The 23590-nt window shown below is 46.4% G+C and overlaps 1 protein-coding gene across 1 annotated transcript in view; it reads right to left on the bottom strand.

Moving 5' to 3' along the window:
• Positions 1-23590, bottom strand: part of TULP4 (TUB like protein 4) — a 191699-nt gene that overhangs the window by 15955 nt on the left and 152154 nt on the right. Inside the window, exons 8-12 of the mRNA XM_040628010.1 lie at positions 17163-17329; positions 9718-9942; positions 8232-8466; positions 3757-3901; positions 778-922 (exon numbers count right to left, since the gene is read on the bottom strand). Of these exons, the coding sequence (XP_040483944.1) occupies positions 778-922; positions 3757-3901; positions 8232-8466; positions 9718-9942; positions 17163-17329 (917 nt within the window). The remainder of the gene's footprint in view (positions 1-777; positions 923-3756; positions 3902-8231; positions 8467-9717; positions 9943-17162; positions 17330-23590) is intronic.

Here is a 23590-nt window from a genome sequence, read left to right as displayed (position 1 = left end):
AGCCATGTGTGTATATGTGTTTGAGGAGCAATAATAAAGATGAATAAAATACAGCTCCTCAAAGAGCTTATAACCCAATGGAGGCTTACAATTATTTGCAGACAAGGAGGTCACTGAGAAATGTTATAAAGCAGTTACAAACAAGATGCTTTGGGATCGCTGGGGCTGACTCAGGGAAGGAAGCCTTCACGACAAGTTCTATCTGGAAGCGTGTTGGCAGAAGAAGAGGGGACAGAGAGGGTGAGCCAGGTGACCCTGGTGACCCAGGCACAGGAAAGGCACAAACAAAGACAGAGGCCAGTCAACAGTGAGGCTGCGGCACCTGGAGGGCATCGAGGGGCCCAGGATGGAGAGACAGGCAGTGCCAGATTGTGTGGCCGCCACCAGGGACTGGCTCCTGTGGACACCAAGAGTCACCAAAGGGTCAGAAGTGGCTGAAGGGAGCAGCGGGGAGAAGTGTGAGTAAGTCTCAACCAGAGCTGTCTGTGAAAAGACTCATGTGGCAACAGGGGGGTGTCTGCGGTGGGAAGGAGGTCCTGGGCGATTTGGAGGTACTGGGGCCTGCCTGAGGGCGGTGGGGGGGTGAGGAAGGCAAACAGGGCTCTGGTTCTCTATGCCCTGTGTCTGGAACGGGAACGGCAGCAACAGGCATGGAGACTGGGTGGCGAGTGCAGGTGACATGCCAAGGGCTCAGCCCCCATCAAGCACACACTGAGGAGGGTGAGAAGGGCAGGGGAGCATCAGACACACGGGACTGCCCCAGACCCCAGGTGCTACCTGAGTGATGTCTTCAAAGGGAAACTCTCTTCGTGTCAGGCTGGGCGAGCCAATGGAGGGCTTGCGCATCGGCAACCGGGGAGACCTGGACATCTCCTGAGCAGCCCGGGACAGCTTGGGAGACTTCCGAGCCTCAATGTTGATCCTGTAGAGACAAGGCCAGGAGGGTCAGGCCCCACAAGTGTGGGAGGCGTCCACTGCCATGGCCTCTGTGGATGCCACATTCCCAGGGACCAGTCCCCTTTATCTAAGCCTCTCCCGCCTACTCTTGCCTTCCGAATATGAAAAAAGAAGAACAGAACTGCAGATCAAGTAATATATATTTAAAAATATGGTGAGATTGGGGTGCCTGGGTGGCTCAGTCGGTTAAGCGGCTGCCTTCATCTCAGGCCATGATCTCAGGGGTCCTGGGATCGAGCCCCATGCAGAGTGAGCAGGGAGCCTGCTTCTCCCTCTCCTCCCTGCTGTGTGCACTGTCTCTCAAATAAATAAATAAAATCTTAAAAAAAATATGGTGAGATTAGACCAAGTGATTCATTTGTAAGGAACCTTAGAGAATTAAATGTGGTTCACTTTCTATGGACTAATAGGTAAGTTTAGAAATGTCCACACGCCTTCTGCATGTGGGAAACTAGCAGGTGGGAAGAGCCATTTTTCACCTTAAGGCCACAATGATTTTACAATTCCTACTGCAATGTTAGGATTTCAACACTTACCTAGCCTTTCACCAGCTGTCATATTTAAATCAGATCTGTGGGTCTACAGTTTTTCTGCTGCCTTCTGATCCTACATTCTATACCTGGTTTTTAATTCTTCTGTTTGCAACACGGGGACACATGTGTTGATGCCAGTCTACCCCACAGACAGCACCACAAAAAAAAGTATGTTAAGGTCAATGGCAGTCAATGAGAGAAAAGCACCGAGCCTCACGTATACTGCTTGAAAGCTTGATACGTTACTGAGGGCTCCCCTCCAAAGGGGACGGGAGGACCGAGCTAATGAAAACTCTGTACAAGGACAGCTAGTCCGGCTGCTGCACTCGGGACTCAACACAGGGAAAGACAAAGGAAGGAGGACCAGCTCCAGAGACCGCCGCATCCAGGAACTTTAAAAGGACATTTATAGGTGAAGCATTTGGTTGCTTACGTGTTAAATTGTTCTCTCTTAATTAATGGGAAAAGCTGAAACACTGTAGAAGTGTAGGAAAGTTCATAATTTTATTTGCACTTTTAACAAGCTTAGAATAAAGATGAAAAAAATCAATCAAATTGCTTGAGCACCTGGTTATCTATATGTGAAAAATCCACACCGTACACAAAAATTAATCTGAGGTTGAAGTATGAAAGCTAAAACTACAAAGTTTCTGGAAAAGAACAGAAGAATGTCTTTATGACCTAAGGGTGGACAAAGACTTCTGAAACAGGACACGGAAAACACTAATCCTAAGAGAAGAAATTCGTATTATGTTAGATCACGTACGTGGCACTCGGTATCTCTGCCAAAAGACTCACAGCTAGAATCCATAAAGACTCTTAAACTTGATGAGAGAAAAACAACTTAATAAAAAACGGGCAAAAATTTAACAGACACTTCACAAGAGATCCAAATGGCCACTAAGCGTATGAAAAACTGGTTAGCAGCAAGAATCACTAGAGATCGCTGATACACCGACATGCCCACCAGAATGGATAAAATTATCTTCTAACAATGACAGTGCAACCGTGGGCAAGAACAGACGCCTCACACACTGCTGGCAGGAACTCAGAACAGTACGGGCACCGTGGAATACTGGTTGGCCGTTTCCAATAAAGTTAAATGTGTGCCAGGACCCGGCAACTGCCCTCCTAAGGGTATACCCGAGATAAATGAGTGCATATGCCCATAAAATGTCTTGTAGAAGAACACCTACAATGGTTTGATTTATAATAGCCCCAACCTGGAAACTATCAAAGATCAATCAGTAAAAGGAATAAACAAAATGTAGTATACCCATTACAATGGAAACCACACAACAAAAAAGAAAAACCACTGATAAACATGACACGAATGAATCTGCCATTATGTTGAGCAAAAAATGTCAAATAAAAAAGGAGTATATATTGTTTGGTGTCATTTATATGAAATTCAAGAACAAGTCAAACTCATCTGTGGTGACAGAAGTTAGAACAGTGATTACTCTGGGGGGTGGGTATCGAATGGGAAGGGACACGAGGAACTTTTCGGGATGATGGAAATGTTACCTTCAACTGGGTGGTAAATATTCTGCTTTATCAACTGCACAGGAAATTATGTCTTTGAGATTGGGGCAGGAATGTATCTGTACATAAATTATATCTTAATTTGGCTCAGCATCACAGAATTTTAGAGCTAAAGAGAGCTTAGTGAAGATCTGGCCCACAGATAAGGACACTGGCATCCGGGTCATGGATTCATTCAAGTTATACCCTGAGGTCATACAGCCTTCTACACCAGCGGAGCCAGGAGCGGAAGGGGCTCTTATCTAGGGCACAAAAGGCCCTTCTATCTACTCTTAGCTTTTTGCAACTCTTTAGGACAAACCTTTGGCATGTGAAATTTTTTTAGTTTACGATTTATTTCCAATTACAGCATTATAAGGTATTTAATTGGGCATTCTGTTCAACGCATTACGTTAAAACTCACCATAAAACCTTCTTACTTTTCTCGAAGTGGAAGAACAAACAAGTGAGCCAGGGAGCCACAGCCACTCAGTGCCACCCACTGTCAGTACTAACCCTGAGTTCTGAGGGCTTAGCAAATTTCCCATGGGTGGATTTTTCTACCCAAAGGAGAGAAGAAAGCAAAGCTGTAATTATCACTGGCAGACCTTACCGATGAAAGGCAGGGATGCCCTCTTGCGGGGCTCTTCTGGCGTCGTTTTCAATGAGATTCTGCTGCAGACACAACAAAGACAGCCCGAGAGGCACGAACAAGGAAGAAGAGCCCTGGGAGTGAGATTACCTTGGGAGTTTAGGTGACTTGCTAGCTCGGGAGATTTTGGGGGATTTCTTGGCAGCCCAGTCGTCACTCAGTTCCACGTCACTGGAGTCCGAGCAGTTGCAGCTGTCCAGCATGGCGGAGATCAAGCTGTTTCCGTAGATTTCATCTGGTGAGACACAACCAGCACATTCTGGAAAGTGCTATCAGACCCTAAGGAGGACCATTATCACTGGAAACTATAGGACAGACCGACACTATAGGCCAGCATTTTAAGTTCAGAGGCTGAAAGAGTATGGTTTCCCTTTTACATTTTTATGCTGTAACATTTTCTAAGCAAAAGGAGGCAATCACTTCTACTGTTACCAAAGTGGGCATGGGATTTCAGTGTTTCTGGAACATACAAAATAGTCTGGTAGTGTTCACTGCGCCAAAAGCGGGAATCTTCCAGCACAACAGGCATCCATCTGGGTTCATACAGGTTTGTAGGCAACTGGGGAACCCAGGCCGAGCAAGGGGCTTGCTGACTCATGGACTCCCCACCCAAGATCCTGCTTCTGACCTGGGGCCCGCCAAGGCCCCTGCTGGTTCCAGGCCTGCTCTGGACTGGAGATCTGACAGGGTCAGGTCCATTGCAGGGTCTCCCAGATGTTTACGCTGGCCTGCTTCGAGCAGTAGCTGGAAGGCAGGCCTGTGTAGGAGGCCTGTCCGTGGCAGCCCTGAGCTCTGCCGGGGGGCGGCTATACAGAAGCTGCTTGAGTTTCACCTCTGGTCACCAGGCCAAAGGCTACAGGTCCTAAGGCAGAAGACGGTATGCAGAGAGGGTGGACCATCACGAAACTGCATGGTTGATGAAGGTCATGTGTGACACCTTCCTCGAAATCCCTTCTCCTTTGCTGCCTTCCTCCCACCCCTCACATCCCTTCACCCCCCGAACCCTGCTCTGCACTCCCTTACTGTAGGTAGGACTGCCCTCACTGTAGGAAGACTCCCATCTTCAAAATCACTTTGTTTTACTGACAAAAGCCTTAGCCCTTCAAGGCTCCAAGAACCTCTCCAGGTTATAAAAAAGCTGAACTGTCCAATTGCAATGAAATAATTTATGGAATTTAGTGACTTTATCATTCAAAAGGGCTGTTTACATTAGAAAGGAGAAGTTTGCTAACATAAACTCATCCCTGGTGTTCTGAACATATGGAGGGGACATCTGCGAACAGGGACCTGTCTGAGGGCCCTGGAGGCAGAGAACAGTTCACCATGCTACCTGGAAGCAGGCTGTCTGAGGCCCACATCACCCTCTTCTTGAACGACTTCCCTATCAGAAGGCATAAGTACAGCATATCAGAAGGCGTGAGTACAGCAAGCTGGGGTTGTGTGCACCTGTGTTCGTCAAATAAAAAGGCTTGCCCTGAGCAGTGCTTTACATTAGTTAAGTGAGGAGTCACTTAGTCCAAAGACACTTGGCCGCGATTCACAGGGGCATATAAACCCACAGAGAGCTCGTGAGCACAGAGCCAGTTCACTGGCCAGAGGAAATTCAGTAACGTGCTGTCCACTCAGATCCTGACCTGCCTGCTAATCCAGGATTTCACAGTTGTATGTCATGCCATTTGCTCTTGTCCTTTACTCATGTCTTATTCCATTTGGGCTGCTGTAACACAATGCCACAGACTGGGTAGCTTATGAACAACAGAAATTTCCGTCTCAGTTCTGGAGGCTGAAGTCTGAGATCAGGGTGCCGGCATGATCAGGTTCTGGTGAGGACTCTCTTCCTGGCCTGCAGTCGGCCACCCTCTCGCTGTGTGCCCACAGGGCCTTTCCTTAGCATGCACATGTGGAGAGACAGAGCCCTCCCTCTTTTCTTGCAAGGCCACCAATCCTACTGGGTTAAGACTCTACCCTGACAGCCTCATTTCACTTGAATCACTCCCTAAAAGCCCTATCTCCAAATACAGTAACACAGGAGGTAAGGTAAGGAATTTCTGGGGGACACAATTCTACCCACAGTAAGCTCTGACTAAAGATGCCTTTTAAAAATCGGTGGATTTTTGCTTTAAAAAAATATGCTCTCGTGTATGCTCTCAATTATAAGAATACACACTGGTAATTCTGAGGAGTGTGTCTGTTCAGCTGTCTGGAGAACACTTACAGCAGTGGGTCACAAGCTTTGGAGCCCAACTGCCAGCCAGGCAGCGGCAGGTGCAGACTTGGAGGCCTTGCCCCAGACCCGTCTAATGAGGCTAAAGGGCAGACCTGGCAACCTGCATTTAGATAAATACCCCAGGTGATCTGCAGGGAGGTGGCCCGGGTTCTGAGAAGCACCGAGGTGCAGACTTTAAAGAGTTAATCCACTCACGAGAAATTCCCCGCTTCCCGCACTCCTGCTCTGAGCCAGCCAGGAGCCAGCATACGTATACCGTCTTGGCAATTACTCATGTTCTGCCTCGTAACATAGCTTCTGTGTTTGTCTTTAGGTATTAAAATCTTGATGTTCTTACTGAACTTTCTGGGTGTTGTCACCCAAAAGAGGTTTATGAAGTCCCTGAAAGCAGACACACCCTGGCACTGCCCCACAGCCACAGGAGACCCAACAACCGTGGACAAAGGAAGCACTGAATACACACTGTGGATCTGCTTTGCTTTGTAACTTTCTGATTCTTTTAATTACAAAAATAAAACATCTTATTCCCCAGAGGACTGCTAGCGATCGAGTCCATCTGCATTTGCTAGCAGCTGGATGTGAACAGTGAGGAGGCACAAGGTGTTGGGACGGGGACGGCACGGAGTTTGGGAGGTGGCAGCCTCAGTGCTCTGCAGCACCCCCACCTGCGTCTTCGGTCCTATTTTTAGTGGGGAATTTATGCACTTGGTACAGAGCAAGCTCTTCACGTCCATTCCCTTCAACATTCAATCTGAGTAGAGGTTTTATAAACTTGTACACACAGTGGGGAGCCTCAGACACAACAACCCCCCTCCGTGAGAAGAGGATGGTGCACACCTTCTGTGCCCCACCCACTCTGGGCATCACTGATCACCACCGGCTCTTCCCCTTCGAGGTCAGTGCCCGCTGCTCTATTCTCCTCCCTCTGCCTGCCTTCCTTCTTAATCTTCTCTCTCCCTCCGTCCTACCCACCTTCCTACCAGCCTCCAGTTCTTCTGCTCGGTACTAGTTCACTGCATGAATCAAAAGACAAACAAATGGACTAATATCCAATGTGTTAAAGTACAGTTTCACTGCTTTCAATTTTATACAGTAACACTGACAGCAGGATGCAGCCATGGATCCTGAACCAATAATGAGGACTAGACAGAGGTGGGCATGCATCGAATATCGGAGTGAGCGAGCCCTCCAGGTTAGGAAGGCCCATTGCACTGTGACACTAGCACGTCACCATGGCCTCAGGGACACGAGGGGCAGAGGCCAGTCTAATGGGCGGCAGAGACAGTAGGCACAGAGGAGTGGAGAGCAGTATGCACCCAGGAAACAAAACCGTTTCAAGGTCAGGCGTGTGCCAGGCCCTGGGGTAGAGAGAGGACTCAGTTCCCTCCGTCCAGGCCTCAGGATTCAGGGGGCCAGACAGAGCCTGGCCCAACAACCACCATGGGCCCCGCAGGACACCAGCAGCCCGACTGACAAGCAGCTGGTACAGGAGGCAGTGTTTCTCGCCCCGCTGCAGGTGACGAGCAGGATTTCACAGGGGGCAAAAGCACATATGAGCTGCCAGATACTGCTGGCAGGGGCAGGCGGGCCTCAGCAGTCACTAGCTTGGACACTGGGCAAGCATCCATGGTGCAAAGAGAAACAGCCAAGTCCCTTTATGCTGGAGGCTCCTAGTCTAGGATGGCAGAGACGAGCACGCAGCAAGCACTTTGAATACACCAAGTGAGTAATAAAGATCAGTAGAGGAGAGAGTTCTTAGAAGGGTAGAGTGAGTCATCATGCCAAAATCTTTGTGGATGAGCAAGGAATTTTCCTTGGTAATCAGCTAAAAAGCAGTTCACGGTGGATTAGTGAGGAGCAGAAGTAAGATTTTAGCAGGAGGCTGAGGAGTAGGCTGAAGGTCTGAGAATTTTAATTCTATCACTTGCTCTGGGAGGGCAGAGATGTACCTCACTGTTATTTTCGGCTTCTCTCGACACTACATTAAGGCCCTTGACAATACCTGATAAGTAACTACAAGAGGAATCTACTGTTCCCAGAAAGCCGGGGCCAGCTTCCCCCTGACAAAGAGCTGATGTTTCCTCTACCCACAGCCCCAGTCACACGAAGTCTTACGGCCTCACGGAATGCTGTTAAAAACCCATCAGAAAGTACATTTAGAGAATCATGAACTTCGATACAGTTTTGGAAATGGGGCAATTTTGAGGATGTTCCACGCTAGCCAAAACACAGGCTCACGTTTCATAAGTAGGCATTGTCTTTGCATGGGTGGTCAGGAAGACTATTCCTCAACCACACCTAAGAATGAGGTCTTAGTCTCTCTGGCATGGAGGCCCACCTGATTTGCTGTCAGTCCGGGGGTCCATGATGACGAATTCCGGCCGCAGCTTGCTGATGCGCCGGCCCTTGAGGATGGGCACGAGCCCACCCAGGTACTCCAGGTAGAGGGTGTAGCATGGACCGCCCACCTCCGGGTCATCCTCTGTGCGCTTCATGGTGCAGTGCAGACGCTCGTTGCCGGCCGAGGGGTAGCTGACAAAGTCTCGCATGTTGTTGGGATCTGGAATTGGGGGCTAGAGGCAGGACATGGAAAGAAAAGAGTAAGGACATCACTGATTACTCCAAGAGAGCCCTGGCTGGAAGCTCGGGGAGGGTTAACTACGTGATGTGGGACAGTGATTCCCAACTGTGGGTGCACATAAGAATCTCCTGGGACCTTTAAAAAAAAATACCTAATCTTAGGATCCCACCTCAAACAATGAAATCAGAATCTCGGGGTGGGGGGGAGGGCACTGGGCATGTGTATTTTCTAAAAGCTCCCCATGTGATTTTAATGTGCACAGGGTTAAAAATCACTGGTACACAACCAAGACTGTAAAGCAACTTGAAAAAACATCACAACAGATTCTAAAACTGATGTTCTAAGAAAAAAGACACCTTGAACAAGTCAATCTGACACTCAGAAGCAGAGGTAGAATACAAAAAAGAGAACACAGGCAAGAATATAAGGTGCGGAGGTCCTGAGGTCAGGGCGGAACCCACACTTGAACAGCCCCTGGCAGATCTATTCCACACACCACCAAAAAACAGACTAATTCTCAAGTTACAGTCAATACAAAGGACGAGTGACAGCGAGTGCGGGGTGGGGGTCACCCCTCCTCAGCACAGTGGCGCCATCCTCAGGACAGGGTTCAATCTGACCATTCCCGTAACTAGCAATGGAGCAAGCTACTCAAATTTCTAGGAACAGGTTTCCCACTTTTCTGAAGCATCTGTCAGGAAGTCAGGACTGAACAAGGCAGAATGATCACAGGATGGCACAGCAATCAACCTCCAGTGCTGCCTTTGCCATGCGGAAGCTTATGCCCGTGCGCCTGGCTGGCTCCGTCAGTTAAGTGACTGCCTTCGGCTCAGGTCATGATCTCAGGGTCCTGGGGTCGAGCCCTGCATCGGGCTCCTTGCTCAGCAGGGAGCCTGCTTCTCCCTCTGCCTGCCGCTCCCCCTGCTTAGTGCTCTCTCTCTGACAAATAAATAAAATCTAAAAAAAAAAAAGAAAGAAAGAAAGAAAGAAGGAAAGAAAGAAAGCAAGCAAGCAAGCAAGCAAGAAAGCTTATGCCCCTCACACAAGGAGAGTCTCTGGTGGGATACCAGTACCAGGGACAGACCACACTCGGAAGCAGTCATCACTTGGATACTCTCGCCAAGGAGCAGACACGACTTTTGCACACCTGCCCTGGGATTCCTGCCCACCTTCTCGGACTCTGCCCTCCTGGCCAGCCCTCCGGGAGTGGGGAGCCAGCTGGGGGAGGGTAGAGAGGCTCTACCTTGATGGTGGGGATGAAGGCGGTGGAGAGGTAGGAGCAGAGGCGGGGGGGCAGGGTCAGTTTGCTGACGTCCTTGTCTTCTCTCAGGGCGCTGGCGATGGCCTGCTGGCACAGCAGCTGCAGGCTGGACACGCGGTGCTCCACGCGCACCACATACAGGGCCGGTCCCGAAGCCATCAGCAGCCGCGAGTCCCGGTGTCCCCAGCAGATGGAGACGATGGGGCGCTGCCAGGAAGTGAGGGAGGTGACACTTAGGCTCTGCTCTTGTGGTGAAGCACAGAAGATCACGCACGTGTGTGTCAAACAAAATAAAGTGACCTAATAGTTTCCGAGAATATTGGTTTTAAAAAGCATAATAGAGAATGAAATACTACATCACAGAAATTCAGTATTTTCATTGGAAAATAAGTCAGGTCTCCAGGCCAGAAGGCAAAGCACTGGAACAGTTCTGTGAAGTTCTTTCACATGTATTATCTCATTTGATTTGGTGCCATAAAACCTAACTTAGCTCTGTATAATGATGTCTCTACCAGAAGATGCACTTAACCTGGGGTACAGTAACCCACATTCCTTACTGAACTCTGGTTATCTGGATCCGTGAAAAACCGGGGGCTATTCCTATGGCTTGGAGAGGTGGTGCGGAGCTAGACCAGATGGCCCTTCTCTTCGGTCCTGACGAGCATTTTAGAGTGAAATCGACACTGGTCTGGAGTCACATGCTGTGTGACCTGGGGACTATTCTACAACCCTGGGATGTCTCCCATGTTCTCAGGAGTAAAATGGGAGCTGTAAGGATTAAAGGAGAGGGAAGATGTCAAAGGTACTTCCGAGACCTATCATAGGATATAAGCCACAGACCCTGAATCATGGTCCCCCTTGGCCGCCCTCAAGCTACGGGCCAAAGGAAGAAAGCAGAAAGCCCTCTGGGAAGAGGACAGTGGGGGGGGGGACACGCAGTTCATGCAGTGACTATTCCCGGGGGCTGTGGTCACCACTGCTTTGAAAACGCAGGCTAAATCCAAATATGCAAGTCAGAAACTAGTTGTATTGAAAAAACTCCAAGGCTCAGCGGTGCCAGCTAAGTAAGATCCATCAAGGAAGAAAGGAGGAGGCGGAGGGCTGTGACAGGGAAGCCGCAGGAGAACTGGTTCATTCCTGTCCAGCTGGATGGGGCTCTAATTTAGTGAGGTCTTGAGGGGATGCAAAGATCAGAAGTAGGGTGTCAGATCTATTATAGGAGTGACAGGAGCAGAATTTTCACAGCACTTTAGTGACAAACATCAAAATAAAAGGAACAGATGAAGACACTTGCTTAAAATAGCCTCCAGGGTCAGCTAATCCTGGTTTCAACGTCAAATCAAAATGCAAGGCTGAAGGTACTCCATCTTTTCTTTCCATGTCTGTGAGCCCGGGCAGTGCGGGTTGGGACCCCAGCCACGACCCCCTGGAGAAGGACCACAGAGCCTGGAACGCCAGTGCGTGGGCCTCCAGAGTACTTGCAGATGGGCCTCCTTATAAGAAGATCCCACATGTGGAGTAGACCCCACAGAGTAAGCCATAATCACTACTGGGGACAAAGCAGGTAACACACAAAAAATACACAAAAAATGCCTTTGCTATCATCAACCCCCGTAAGTGCAGGTTATATATTTATCCTCCTGTCCCCTCTGTCCTTCTGCTTTTCGTAGTAGCAGCTAAAACATGTTTTGGGAGGATCTTACATAAAATTATCAGTATGATAAGTATGTATCTCATATCTTTGTACAGAAGACCTTAAACCACTTACACAGACTTTCAAGGCAGATGAAAATTCTCTCTCTTACAGCTTCACAAGCACATATAGCAGCCCATTTAATCCTTTCAGTTCTGCCACAGAAAAGAATCTGCAGGTCACGTGGGCCCAAAAGTGGAGATAAATTAGCCAAGAAGTGCTGTTAGGTGCACAAGAGAGCAAGAAGACAGCGCCATCTGGAAGGTGAGGAAGGACCGCGCTCCGGCTCTGCACGTGGCATCCACGAGGAAACAGACTTCTGCACAAGGAGGACTGAAAGGGCCGGGAAGCGTGAAAACCAGAACCCAGAGCAAAGAGTGGGAGGCATGTGGCGGCCTGAGGACGTGATACCTATGGACTCTCCAAGGGGGAACTGTTATCCGGAGCAAGGTTACCAGGAATTACCGAGAATACCAACAGGGATTTATAGCACAGTATCTGGGGTGAGCATTCACTTACTCGTCCACATCAGTGATAGTCTGCTTCAGTAAAGGAGGGGAACACATGCTCGTGTAAGTTATTTTTATAGCATATACTCCACATAAGATGATAAAGTAACAAAATAAATACTGGTACCTTTCTATACTGCATTTTAAGGCTATATCAGAAAAATAAAGAAGAATTTAAAGATAGTAGGAACTGATCTTCTTGTCTGAAGGTTTTGAGGTGTCCCTGATATGGGGAAATTGATTACTGTAATTCCCATTGAGTAGAGTAGGGCAGCAGTGGGGCCATGACCTCAGGATACCTTTAAGTCCTGTAAGCCTGTAGAAAGACTATACTATGTATTTGAAAGTTGCTGAGAGACTGTATCTTAGATGTTTTCCCCACAAAAAGAGACAGTAATTACGTGTTGTGATGGAGGTGTTAGTGAACCTCATGATGGCAATCCTATTACAATACATAAACGTATCAAATCCATACTTGTATACTTGAAATCTACACAACCTTCATGTCAACTCAACAGAGCTGGAAATAAACAAGTAAGAAACCACACAGGAGGGGCGCCTGGGTGGCACAGCGGTTAGGCGTCTGCCTTCGGCCCAGGGCATAATCCTGGCCTTGCGGGATCGAGCCCCACATCAGGCTCTTCTGCTGTGAGCCTGCTTCTTCCTCTCCCACTCCCCCTGCTTGTGTTCCCTCTCTCACTGGCTGTCTCTGTCATGTCAAATAAATAAATAAAATCTTTAAAAAAAAAAAAAAAAAAGAAACCACACAGGAAATCCTTTTGTACCTTTCTAAATACTTTTATACCGTTTTTATATGTCATCTTACTTTAAAAAGTCTCATTTCCTTTTGGTGCTGATTTTCCTGTGCTGTTTATAGGTACTTCAGCCTACAATGCCCTCCTTACAAATGTCCTGTTGTTTTGGAAAGAACAAGACTCAAAGTGGAGGTAAGCGCACATGCCCGCAGACATGGGGTGTGGGGTGTCTCGATTCAGATGCCTCCCAATCAGTGATGTCCCCTAGGATCTGCGGTGCCAGCAGGGCACGAATCCACTGTCTGCCTGCCCACAGCCCTCATCCACAGAGCGCCATCCCCCCTAAGAACTGCCCACCTGCCGGGATTTGCGGCAACAGAAGAGAACCGTACCAAATATTTAATTCCAGTAAACCTGGGAACAGAGAAGGGTGCACGCTAACACAACTCCCACAGACAAATGCTTTTGTTTGAACAGCTGCTGTCTGCTAGGGAAAAACTCAGCTGTAAATCTGTAGACTTAATCTCTCTCTCAAATCACACAAAATGACTATTTTTAGAACCGATGGCTAGAACTGTGAAGTTGGTAACATTCAAATCTTAATTTGTGTAGGNNNGTTCACATACTTTGCATGTCTAAATCCAAGGCAAAAGGACAAGAAGATGAGCTACATTTCAGGGAGCATTGGCGTGGTAGGAATCTAGTGCTTTGGTGAATTTGGTGGAACAAGGACAGGTATCACTCAGCCGGGGAGAGATGCTACTTGTCCGGAGGTTTGGTGAGTGGTTAACGCATGGTCGAGCTGTCCTCTCAAGGACCTCTGTCTCCCTGTCTGACGCTGAGCCATGCGAGGGCGGAAGGGCAATCTGCTCCTCTGCCGTCCTCGGCTGCTGCGCGTGGATTGCATTAGTAGGTGGCCAGCGTCAGCCCCTCTGGCACATGATGACACGCTCCATCCCTCCCAACCTTACCTCCTGCTCTCGTACAATACACACCACACACTCATGCGGTCAGTCACTCAGTTAACCATCTGTTAAATGCATACGATGGATGAGATACATTCTAAGTGCTGGGGACCGATACTGAATAAAATAAATTCCCCGCCCTCACGGAGCTGGCACTCGGAGGTGGGACAGGGAGAGAGATGCGTATCTTAGTCCCTCTGATGGGGACGACCTGTTCGTGTCAGGTAGTGAAGATGGGCAGGAAAACAGGCTTGAGAAAGAGTGAGGGGGTCGTGTCAGTCAGAGGGGAGCAGAGAGGTAGTTTCAGCACAGGCCTGACTGAGATGGGGGAGCTTATTTATTTTAAAACATTGAAGGCTTCCTTACCGTATTGCTATTTTTGTATCTGCAGTGAGTTGCATGAGTCCTCTAAAAATTTAAGGGGAATAAAAACGAGGATGTTCTTTCCATATTTAAGATAAGCTGCTCAAGCAAGACAAAAGACAACAGACAACAAAAGGGTCAAAGCCAGCTGTCCCAAGAAAGGGACCACGAGGCTCTCTGAACCCACAGTTTCTGGCCGACGAGGGCCCTAGGCTGAGAACTAGGGACGCAGCCCGCTGAGAGATCCGATCCTGTGGGTGTCAGAGGGCCCTCCTGGCCTCTCACAGTCATTGAAGCTCTGCCCCTCCTTTCCGCAGCTCCCCTAAGAAGGTGGGATGATCTCTGTCTTAGAGGAAATGCACTTCAAATGTCTAATATTTGAAGAGGATGTCTAATGTTTGTATAAGTGTGTACAAAGGGAATGTCTAATGTTTGTACAAGTGTGTACAAAGAAGGAAAGCCTTCTAGAACAGTTCACTTTTAAACAGACTGAGTTGGGTGAGTGGTCACCATCAAACTATGTTGGCTGGAGCCATGGACAGTTTTGAATGCTAAGCTGTAACAATTTGGCAACTAACGTGCAGTAGTAAAAGCCAGCTCGCCATCCAGGCACCCACATCTCAGTTTTAAAAGAACACACTATTCTTGTATTTTGAAAGCAGACAACCTTAGGAAGGACCTTCACGTCTATTTATAGCAAACCGGGGAGAGAGCACTCCTGTGGCAGCTTCGTAAGAATAGGCACAGTGAGCCCTCAACAAAACAGGGCAATATATCCCTCTGCTAACGGACACTCCCGCAGTACGGAGTCGATGACCATAAATGCTATCTCTCACTTCACTTTTTGTTTCCACATCACCTCTTCCTCTACCTTCTCTCTTAATTTTTTATCCAGATATCTTATGTTAGCAACTGAACCTCTTAGAATAAAGCTGACTCCCTCAACATGCCTTTTGTGCAAAATACATTCATAAAGCTAAAACAAAATCAACCATCAACCAACCCAAACCCCAGACCCAAATTACTGAAGCCTGTGAACTTCAGTGGGTAATGCTAACTCTAAAACTCTGCTGTCAGATTAACAGATATGCAATTACATATGGCTGGTCATAGAACAGCTAATAGGTAAATTACAGAATTTTCAATTACAACAGGTAGAAAGGAAAGGAAAATAAATTGCAGTATATTTCCTCATAAGAGCTTCAGCCACTAGCATTGCTGTTATGAGTAAATCAGGAGAATCAATTTTAAAGCCGAGGCTGCCGCAACTGTGTGCCCAGCAACGGCTTTGTACGCAATAACCTACAATCTAATTAACTTGGAAATAAATTATCCAATCCAAATTGCGTTTAGTTCTTTCTATAAACAGCCCAATAAATTTCCTAACTTCCGTCCTGCTATAAGAATGTCCCTGCCTTTGGACAACTCGAATAGCATAGCACAGATAACATGTGATTTTAGAATCGTTACAGAAAAAAGCTGGGCTGGTGCTACCTATAATTAATGTTGTACCTGATTTTTAATAGCGTCATTATTTAACTTTATATTATTAAGGCATTTGTTTCAATGGTTGAAACAGATCCTCAAATAAAAAAAAAGAATAATTTACTAAAATGCTGAGACACTATACGGATATTTTTCCCCAAAGGAAGATCAGCTAAGCTCCACTCTTATCGCTGAGCCCCAAAAAAGTTAAAATTCAAGACCTATGTTAGTTTCACATTACAACTGATGAAAACGTCTGCAACGGTTGAGGCCGCTGAGCCTCTACTATATTCTAGGCACAGTGACAATCAGAGAAATGAAGAAAATATGGTCTTTGACTTCAAGAAGACAAGTAGACAGAAAAGTGTAGTAAGTATCAGAAATGTCAAACATCCCAGGGGGATGCTTCACGAGAAGAGGGGTCGTAATCACTGGCAGATTTACAAAAGGATGTGACTGTGCTGGCATTAAGGATGACGGATTTCCCCACACTGAGATGGCAGGGAAGGACATCCTTGTAGAAGGAATAGAATGCCAGCAGAGGTGCCCTGAATCAGACAGAATAGTGGACAATGCTGAATCAATATGGAGTGTGTTTCAGCACCTCAATTCACAAATATTCTAATAAATGTAAAAGTCTTATTAACTCAGAAAGAGCTAGAAATTCCCATCCTCTCCTACTTGTCTTTCAGTTAGGCTAGGGACAGAAAGTCAGCATGACAAATGTGATTGATAAGGCACATAGCCTACTGGTTCAAACTATCAACAGAAAGAATTAAAGAAAGCATATGTTGACAACTGTCCACCCAACAATCATATTAAGCAAATATTTACTGAGCACCTACTATGTTTCAAGCAATGCACTAGCAGCTTCAGTTTTGTAAGATGAAAAAATTCTGGAGATTAGTTAAACAATAATGTAATACAGTTCATGCTACTGAAATGTACACTTAAAAATTATTTAAAATGGTAAATTTTTTGTCATGTTTATTTTTCCACAAATAAAAAAAAGATATGTTTAAATAATGAATGTGTACATCTAATTACAAATTTCCCCAAAATCTGGTATAGCTGCCTCTTTGAGCTGAGTAATTAGGATGTAAATCTCTAATGTATTATCACCCCTGTCAATCCTCAACTCACTGTCAGACCCGTCTCCACTACATCCCACTGAGAATTTTGTCCTCCACGAGAAGCTGATCCAGACTAGAAGTGTACTGGTCTAAAGATCTCTAGGAAATAAAAACAAACAGAAAAGGGCTACCTGTGCATGCCTCCCTAAAGATCTTCAAGCTTTTTTACCTACTGTTTAATAATAATTTAGTTCAGATGTAAAAGTACATTGTTGGCATGAAAAAACATAAAATCCGAGCGAATAAATGAAGATTAAGCACACACTTCTCTTAAGTTCCTAACTTCTACTTGGGACTGATGATAAACACCAGCTCACTCTGCTTACTCACTGTCCACTCTTTTGAGTGGGGAATGTAATAAAGTATTCTGGTTAAAGGCAAAAATTTGTTCGTCCCTTACTTTTTCTGGTCAATGAGAGATTAAAATCTGTTGAAGATAATTACAGCAAGCACAACCAAGTCTCGGTATTTCATGGAGCTCGGGGAGCATACTAAGACAGTGAAGGTCTGACACACATCCTTACTTGCACAAGCGTGTCCAGGGTAAAGATGTGCTCCCCGCGGACATTGTAGAACTTGACCATGGCACTCTTCAGAAGAGGGCCGTTGGGGAGGTCACCAAGCTGGGTCTGCCGTTCCATACCAGCAACAGCCAGGAGGTCTCCCTGGGTGCACCACTGGGCCACCACCTCTGAAATCACAAAGAAGATGGTCAGCATGACAATATGACCCTCCCTGAACTTCTACTTAAGTAGTTTAGAAAACAGAGATGCTGAGCAAATACAAGGTGGCTCCTTCCCCTTTTCCTCAAGAAGACAACAGCTACCCATTTCTCTGAAGACAAGACAGACTCTATTTAAACAGGGGTCTATTACCGGGATGGGGAGCGCGGCGCCCCTGAAACACAACGCTCCCAGGTAAAAGCACATATGCCGACACTGGCCTGTTACATATCTAACTCCGAAACCAGCAAGACTCTGACAGCATGGGTAAGACGACCAGACCTAGGACTGTCCATCTACTGCTTGGGCCCCCACCCCAGCGACGACTCCAAGAGCTTACAGATGCAAAAAGTAGGTCAAGAGCAAAATCCAGGTTTATATTCATTTGCTTTCTGTGCACTATTGGGCAGATAAAGTTCAGATAAAGGACGTATCTGCATATGAGGGCCCTGACTTTTATTCCACACTGGGATGTTGTGGGGGCTTAGAAAAGAAGATAAACACTTCTGGTGGATGGGAGTCTTGTCAGAAATGTTCATCCTGGAGATGTGACGCCCACCCCCAAGCCATTTCGTACCTATAAGAAATGGCTATGAAATGGCTATGAAATGGTTTGTCTAATCCCAGCGTGAGCAATTTACTTATTCTGGCTGGTCAAACAAGCTATTTGTACTAATAAGATTTACAGCATAGTTCTTCCCCATTAAGACCCAAGAGCCCTATCTGGCTCATACAGAGACTGCTGAAATCCAGAACTCAAAGGCCTCTCTGAGCAAGGCTGGCTGGAGCCTAAAGGTCTAGAAGCCAGCAGTTCCTGGGCTCCGGCAGGTCACACGCGACCTCAGAAGCTTTCTCTTAGTCACAGGTGGTGCCGATTCTGACGTTAAGAACAGCACGTTCTGAGGTCACCAGTGCTCCCTGACTTCCTTGGAAGACCGGATAACGGTCCCTGGCACAGGATGGCTCTCTGGACCCAGGGAAGCGAGAGCCTGTGCGTCAAGTAAGCCACCGACAGGAGCTAGAGACGGAGGGAGCAGAGGGCTGAGTGAAGGCAGTTCCAGACAACCACGAGGTGAGAGAACTCTACAACCTGAGATAGGGAAAGCATCAATAAAAGGAGTTTTTTCCTTTATCTTATAAAAGGATATGAAGAAGGTTAAATACAAACCAGGAAATGAAAAATCACTTAAAAGAATCAACTAAATATCCTGCTGAGCAAGATCGAGAACAAGACTTGAGGGGGAAGCTCGGGGATGTGTGCGCGTCCTTCAGTGTGCTCTGGAAACCCAAAGGGGCTCAGGTGCTCCACTGAGAAGCCGGCTGTGATCACCAAACTGAAATGACCTTCTCCGGGTGACAGTTTTGGCAGCACAAGGACGTCAACAGGAGAAGCAGCTCACACTGACAGGTACAGATGACAAAAGCGCAGAGGCTGCCGTTGCCCAGGACGCAAGCAGCACTGCGGCTCCGAGCAGGTGGAGGCCAGCATCCAGTTCCCGAGGCTCCTCCGCCAACCCGCTCTGGTCAGGGGGTGAGCGACACCCCCGCACCACTCTTCTTGCTATTTACTTAGTTTAATAAGATTCTTTGAATTTTGCCACTCAGTGGTTTTTCCCAACAGCAAAGTGGGTTGCTGCCCCTGCAGGGCTGGTCCAGGCACACGGTCCGTTCAGGAACTGCACAGAGATGAAAGGCTCTGCCCCCCACACCCGCATCCTCGGTCCCAGCTACGCTCGAGTCCACACGTTCCCAAGCAGCTGCCTGGGGACTTCTCTAGTGCAGTTATCAAGTTACAGGGAGGCAGCGGTGGTCACTACAGGCAAGCCGTTCTTTAAAAAAGAACATGTTCCACAGGAATAACTCCATTTCTTGTTCTGCTGATCACACAAGCAGCAGCGTCAAGGGCCGAGGCCCCGTGCCACACAGTGCAAGCCAGTCCTGATGCCCACGATGGGCCACAGGCACCAGGGGAAACACGCTCACCTCAGAAAACCCGACACAGAGAACTCAGGAATGGGAGTAAGAAAACAACACTGGAGATTGTGCAGTGTCAACCCGGGGTGTGTGAGTACTTCCACGGGGGCTGAATTCCAAGGGCAGGAGTTTAAAATCCTTACAGATTACCACAGAATGAAAGAGAAATCACATATTTAATTCACTTTCTAGATTTCACTAGGATGAAGAAGGATACAGAAACCTAGATGTGGTCAGGACAGCAGCTTTCCTGTCCTAGAAAGTTTTTTTTTTTTTTTTAAGATTTTATTTATTTATTCGACAGAGAGAGAGACAGCCAGCGAGAGAGGGAACACAAGCAGGGGGAGCGGGAGAGGAAGAAGCAGGCTCATAGCGGAGGAGCCTGATGTGGGGCTCGATCCCATAACGCCAGGATTACGCCCTGAGCCGAAGGCAGACGCTTAACGACTGCGCCACCCAGGCGCCCCTAGAAAGTTTTTGTAAGCTATGCCCGTCTTATGTTAGACCAGAAAAAAATCCCCAATACCTTTGCCCAATCTTTTAGTAATAATTTTGTAATTTTTAAACCTTTAAAACTTTGTTTTAAAATGTAAGCCAGAAAGATGGGCGCCTGGGTGGCTCAGTCAGTTAAGCGTCTGTCTTCGGCTCAGGTCATGAAATCAGGGTCCTGGGATTGAGCCCCACATCGGGCTCCCGGCTCAGTGGAGAGCCTGCTTCTCCCTCTGCCTGCCCCTCCCCCGCTTGTGCGCGCGCACGTGCACGCGCGCGCTCTCTCTGTGTCAAATAAATAAGATCTTGAAATATACATATAAGCCAGAAAGAATGAACTAATGCTTTATTTAGTAATCCTTTTTTCACTTTTCCTGAAGTTCTTAGCAGAGTCTCTACGGATGTAGGGATTTCCAAGGCACAAAAGAGGCCCATCCTCCTCAAGTACCAATTTTTCTTGCTGATTTTTTTTCAAGGTAATCTCTACGCCCAACATGGGGTTCAAACTCACAACCCTGAGATTAAGAGTTGCGTGCTTTACCAGCTGAACCAGCCAGGCGCCCCTTTCTTGATGATTTTGAGGTGTTTGTGGATTTTAGGTCTCTTAAACATTGTACACAAAAAACATTAACATAGTCACATTATTCTACTTTAGCCAGACAACCTTATGGATCTTTTTTGGTAAAAGGCTGGAGGGTCAAATTTTACATGTATTAAGCAATGAGAAAATTGGCGCTTTTGTGTTAACAAGAGCCCTTCATGTGGTATTAGTGCTGGGTCAAAAAGAGAAAGCCAAGTACTAGTGGAGAAAGAACAGGACTCTTACCAAACACCACATGTACTCCAGCTGCTGGCTAGAAGTCTGAGGCTCACAGGGGCCTTTGTCCCTTGGGTGTCCATGTTGATGATTGGCCTTTTTACTAATCATGAGATATGTGTGTACTTGCATTTGTGTACATGGATTGTGTGTTGAGAGGAAGAAGTGAGCAGGTGCACAAAGTAGGAAAGTGTGTAATAGTAAAGAAAAAAAAACGTACATGTTATTTTACCAACAGTGCTTCTGGTGAACATACTAAGGACCGAACAACATCAGCACGTACTCTGTGAGGAAGACGGGTACAATCTCTATCAGCCCCAACTAGAGGAGTAGAGAGGACCACTGACCAAAACCACTCTACCTCAAAATTAAAACTCCCTCTTGACTTTCTCAGTGTGTTCTATGAAATGACAAAAAGAGGAAATTCTATAAAACAAAGAAACAAAGCCTAGGGGTTTAAATTCTTTGATTTTAAGACAAATATGGGGTGAAATGAGCAGTGCCTTTGAGAGCTTGCTTTCTACAAGAGAGGAACTGGTTAGGTCAGAGGATTTCTGAGCTCATCACTGGACTGTTTTTCCTTGAAGGGTAGCAGAGTATGCCACTTCGAAATATGCCACACTGGCATAAAAACTATTTGGAGCCAAAGGCAATTGAGAAACAGCAGATATTAAAAAAAAAAAAAAGAAAGAAAAGAAAAGCAAGCTCTCTTCTTCCTCCCTATTTACCAAAAAGCAGGATGTAAATTGGGGAAGCCCCCCTCCCCCCCCACGCCCGGACCAGGAAGGACAGAAGTTAATCACTGGAGACATCTCTAGATCCTTATCAGCCCACAGACAGCACCAGGAGAATCTACAAATTTCAGGAAGGAGCCCTATCTTCCATTAGATCCCCATATGTTTACCTTCCCACAGTCTGCTGCCCTAGAAACTTCAAGTCCTTTCCCTTTGTCTTGTCACTTCTCCAAAAACATATTATTCTTTTGTTAACATGCTACATAAGACCAAGTTTTACCCACCCCTTTGAGTCACTCATCTCTGAACACTTCCACAGGTAAATGCAGTGCATGTGTTAATAAACTTGTTTTCTTTTCTCTTGTCAATCTGTCTTTTGTCCGTCTAATTTATAGGGCCCCAGTCAGAGAATGCAAGATTTCTAGAGGGAAGTCTCCCCCCCCGCCCCAAATTGTCAAGGAAGAGTATAGTAACGACAGAGGGTAAAAACCCCAAATAAGGTGAACTAATTTATGGCTCACTGTGTGATAAACAGAAGCCCCCAAAGTTGGGATACTCTGTAGATTTTTCCTCGAGGCAGAATTTCCTCAGCAAACATCTGCAAAGCAAAATTACCGACCACCCTATGAATCTGCAATGAAAACGAAGTTGGATAGTTGTGGAGAAGAAGCTAGTCGTGGGGACTATGAGCTATTTACCATTCTGTGTTCTTCTGCAATGACATAAATTACAATGTTGGTAATAAATTAGGAAATATCATGAGTCATATTAATTCAATGGAAAAGTTCTCTGATGATATTTCTTTTGAAACACTAACAGACAAAGACTAGACCCTTTCAGTCCACCTTATGTGACAAGCGACTGACCTGTCCACAATAGGATAGATTCCCGTGGATGGAGAAAGTTGCCACGTGCCATCTTGGCAGCATTCTGGCTACCTCTTCCCAGTATTTATTAACATACCCCATAACGTAGTGGACAAAAAGAAAACAAATGAATTAAAAAAAACACTGCTGTTGATACTACAAGTAAGACCAAGTTCTCATAATACTCTGAAACTAAGACAGAAGAAAGTGCCTATATCTAGCACCTATCAGGTGACATCAACTCACTTAAATTTCATCTAACTTCTTATAATCGAGAAGACTCTGTGCGAAAGCTTGTTTGCCCATGAAAGTGTAAGGTTGAAAATACTTTCATATTAGATTTAGATTTCTAGTCAGGCAATGAAAAGAATGCTAAATTTGACCATATTTTTAGAATAAAACTCAAGTCAAAAACTTACACATTTGGGAGGGCCTCCCTGGGTCTCCTTCACAAGCTACCTCATATGTCTTCCTAATCGTCCAGCACACGCTTGGTGGGGATGTGTTGGCAGTGATACTTCAATACAATTTAGTTTGAAAGACAGGAAACAAACTAATATGTCCAAAAAAATAGTTTCCATAGGTAAGCAAGATGGCAAAGAATTAGAAAAATTTGCTATATAAAGAACATAGCAGAACTGAGTGGTAAGTATGCTATTTTCAGTCCTGATCAGATACTTAGTAGGGAACACAGTTCAGGACTCCAGACTAGAGGCAAGTTCTGATGAAATTAATCAACTTGGTTAAAGCTTTAAAAATAGTTTCTTTACTTTTTTAGGGGCGCCTGGGTGGCACAGCGGTTAAGTGTCTGCCTTCGGCTCAGGGCGTGATCCCGGCATTCTGGGATCGAGCCCCACATCAGGCTCCTCCGCTATGAGCCTGCTTCTTCCTCTCCCGCTCCCCCTGCTTGTGTTCCCTCTCTCGCTGGCTGTCTCTCTCTCTCTGTCAAATAAATAAATAAAAATCTTTAAAAAAAATAGTTTCTTTACTTTTTTAAAGATTTTATTTATTTATTTATTTGAGAGAAAGCACGGGCTGTGAGGGAGGGGCAGAGGGAGAGGGGGGAGCAGATTCCACGCTGAGCCAGGAGCCCAACGCGGGGCTGGATCCCAGGACTCCGAGATCATGATCTGAGCCGAAGGCAGACACTTAACCAAATGAGCTACCCAAGCCCCTGAAAACAGAATTTCTGAAGAAGAAAAGAAGAGCCTGGATTACTAAATATATGTGAGAATTTATGATGACCATCCCTGCATTTTAGCTCCACAAAGGTCAGAACTTTCAGAAAAGAACACAGAAAAGCCCAAGGAATTTAAGTTCATCATCGTCACACACAAAAAATACTCAGCT

This window comes from Ursus maritimus, unplaced genomic scaffold, assembly GCF_017311325.1.
Source record: "Ursus maritimus isolate PB19 unplaced genomic scaffold, ASM1731132v1 scaffold_13, whole genome shotgun sequence".
Lineage (NCBI taxonomy): Eukaryota > Metazoa > Chordata > Mammalia > Carnivora > Ursidae > Ursus > Ursus maritimus.
This window is presented reverse-complemented; position numbering and strand designations above follow the sequence as displayed.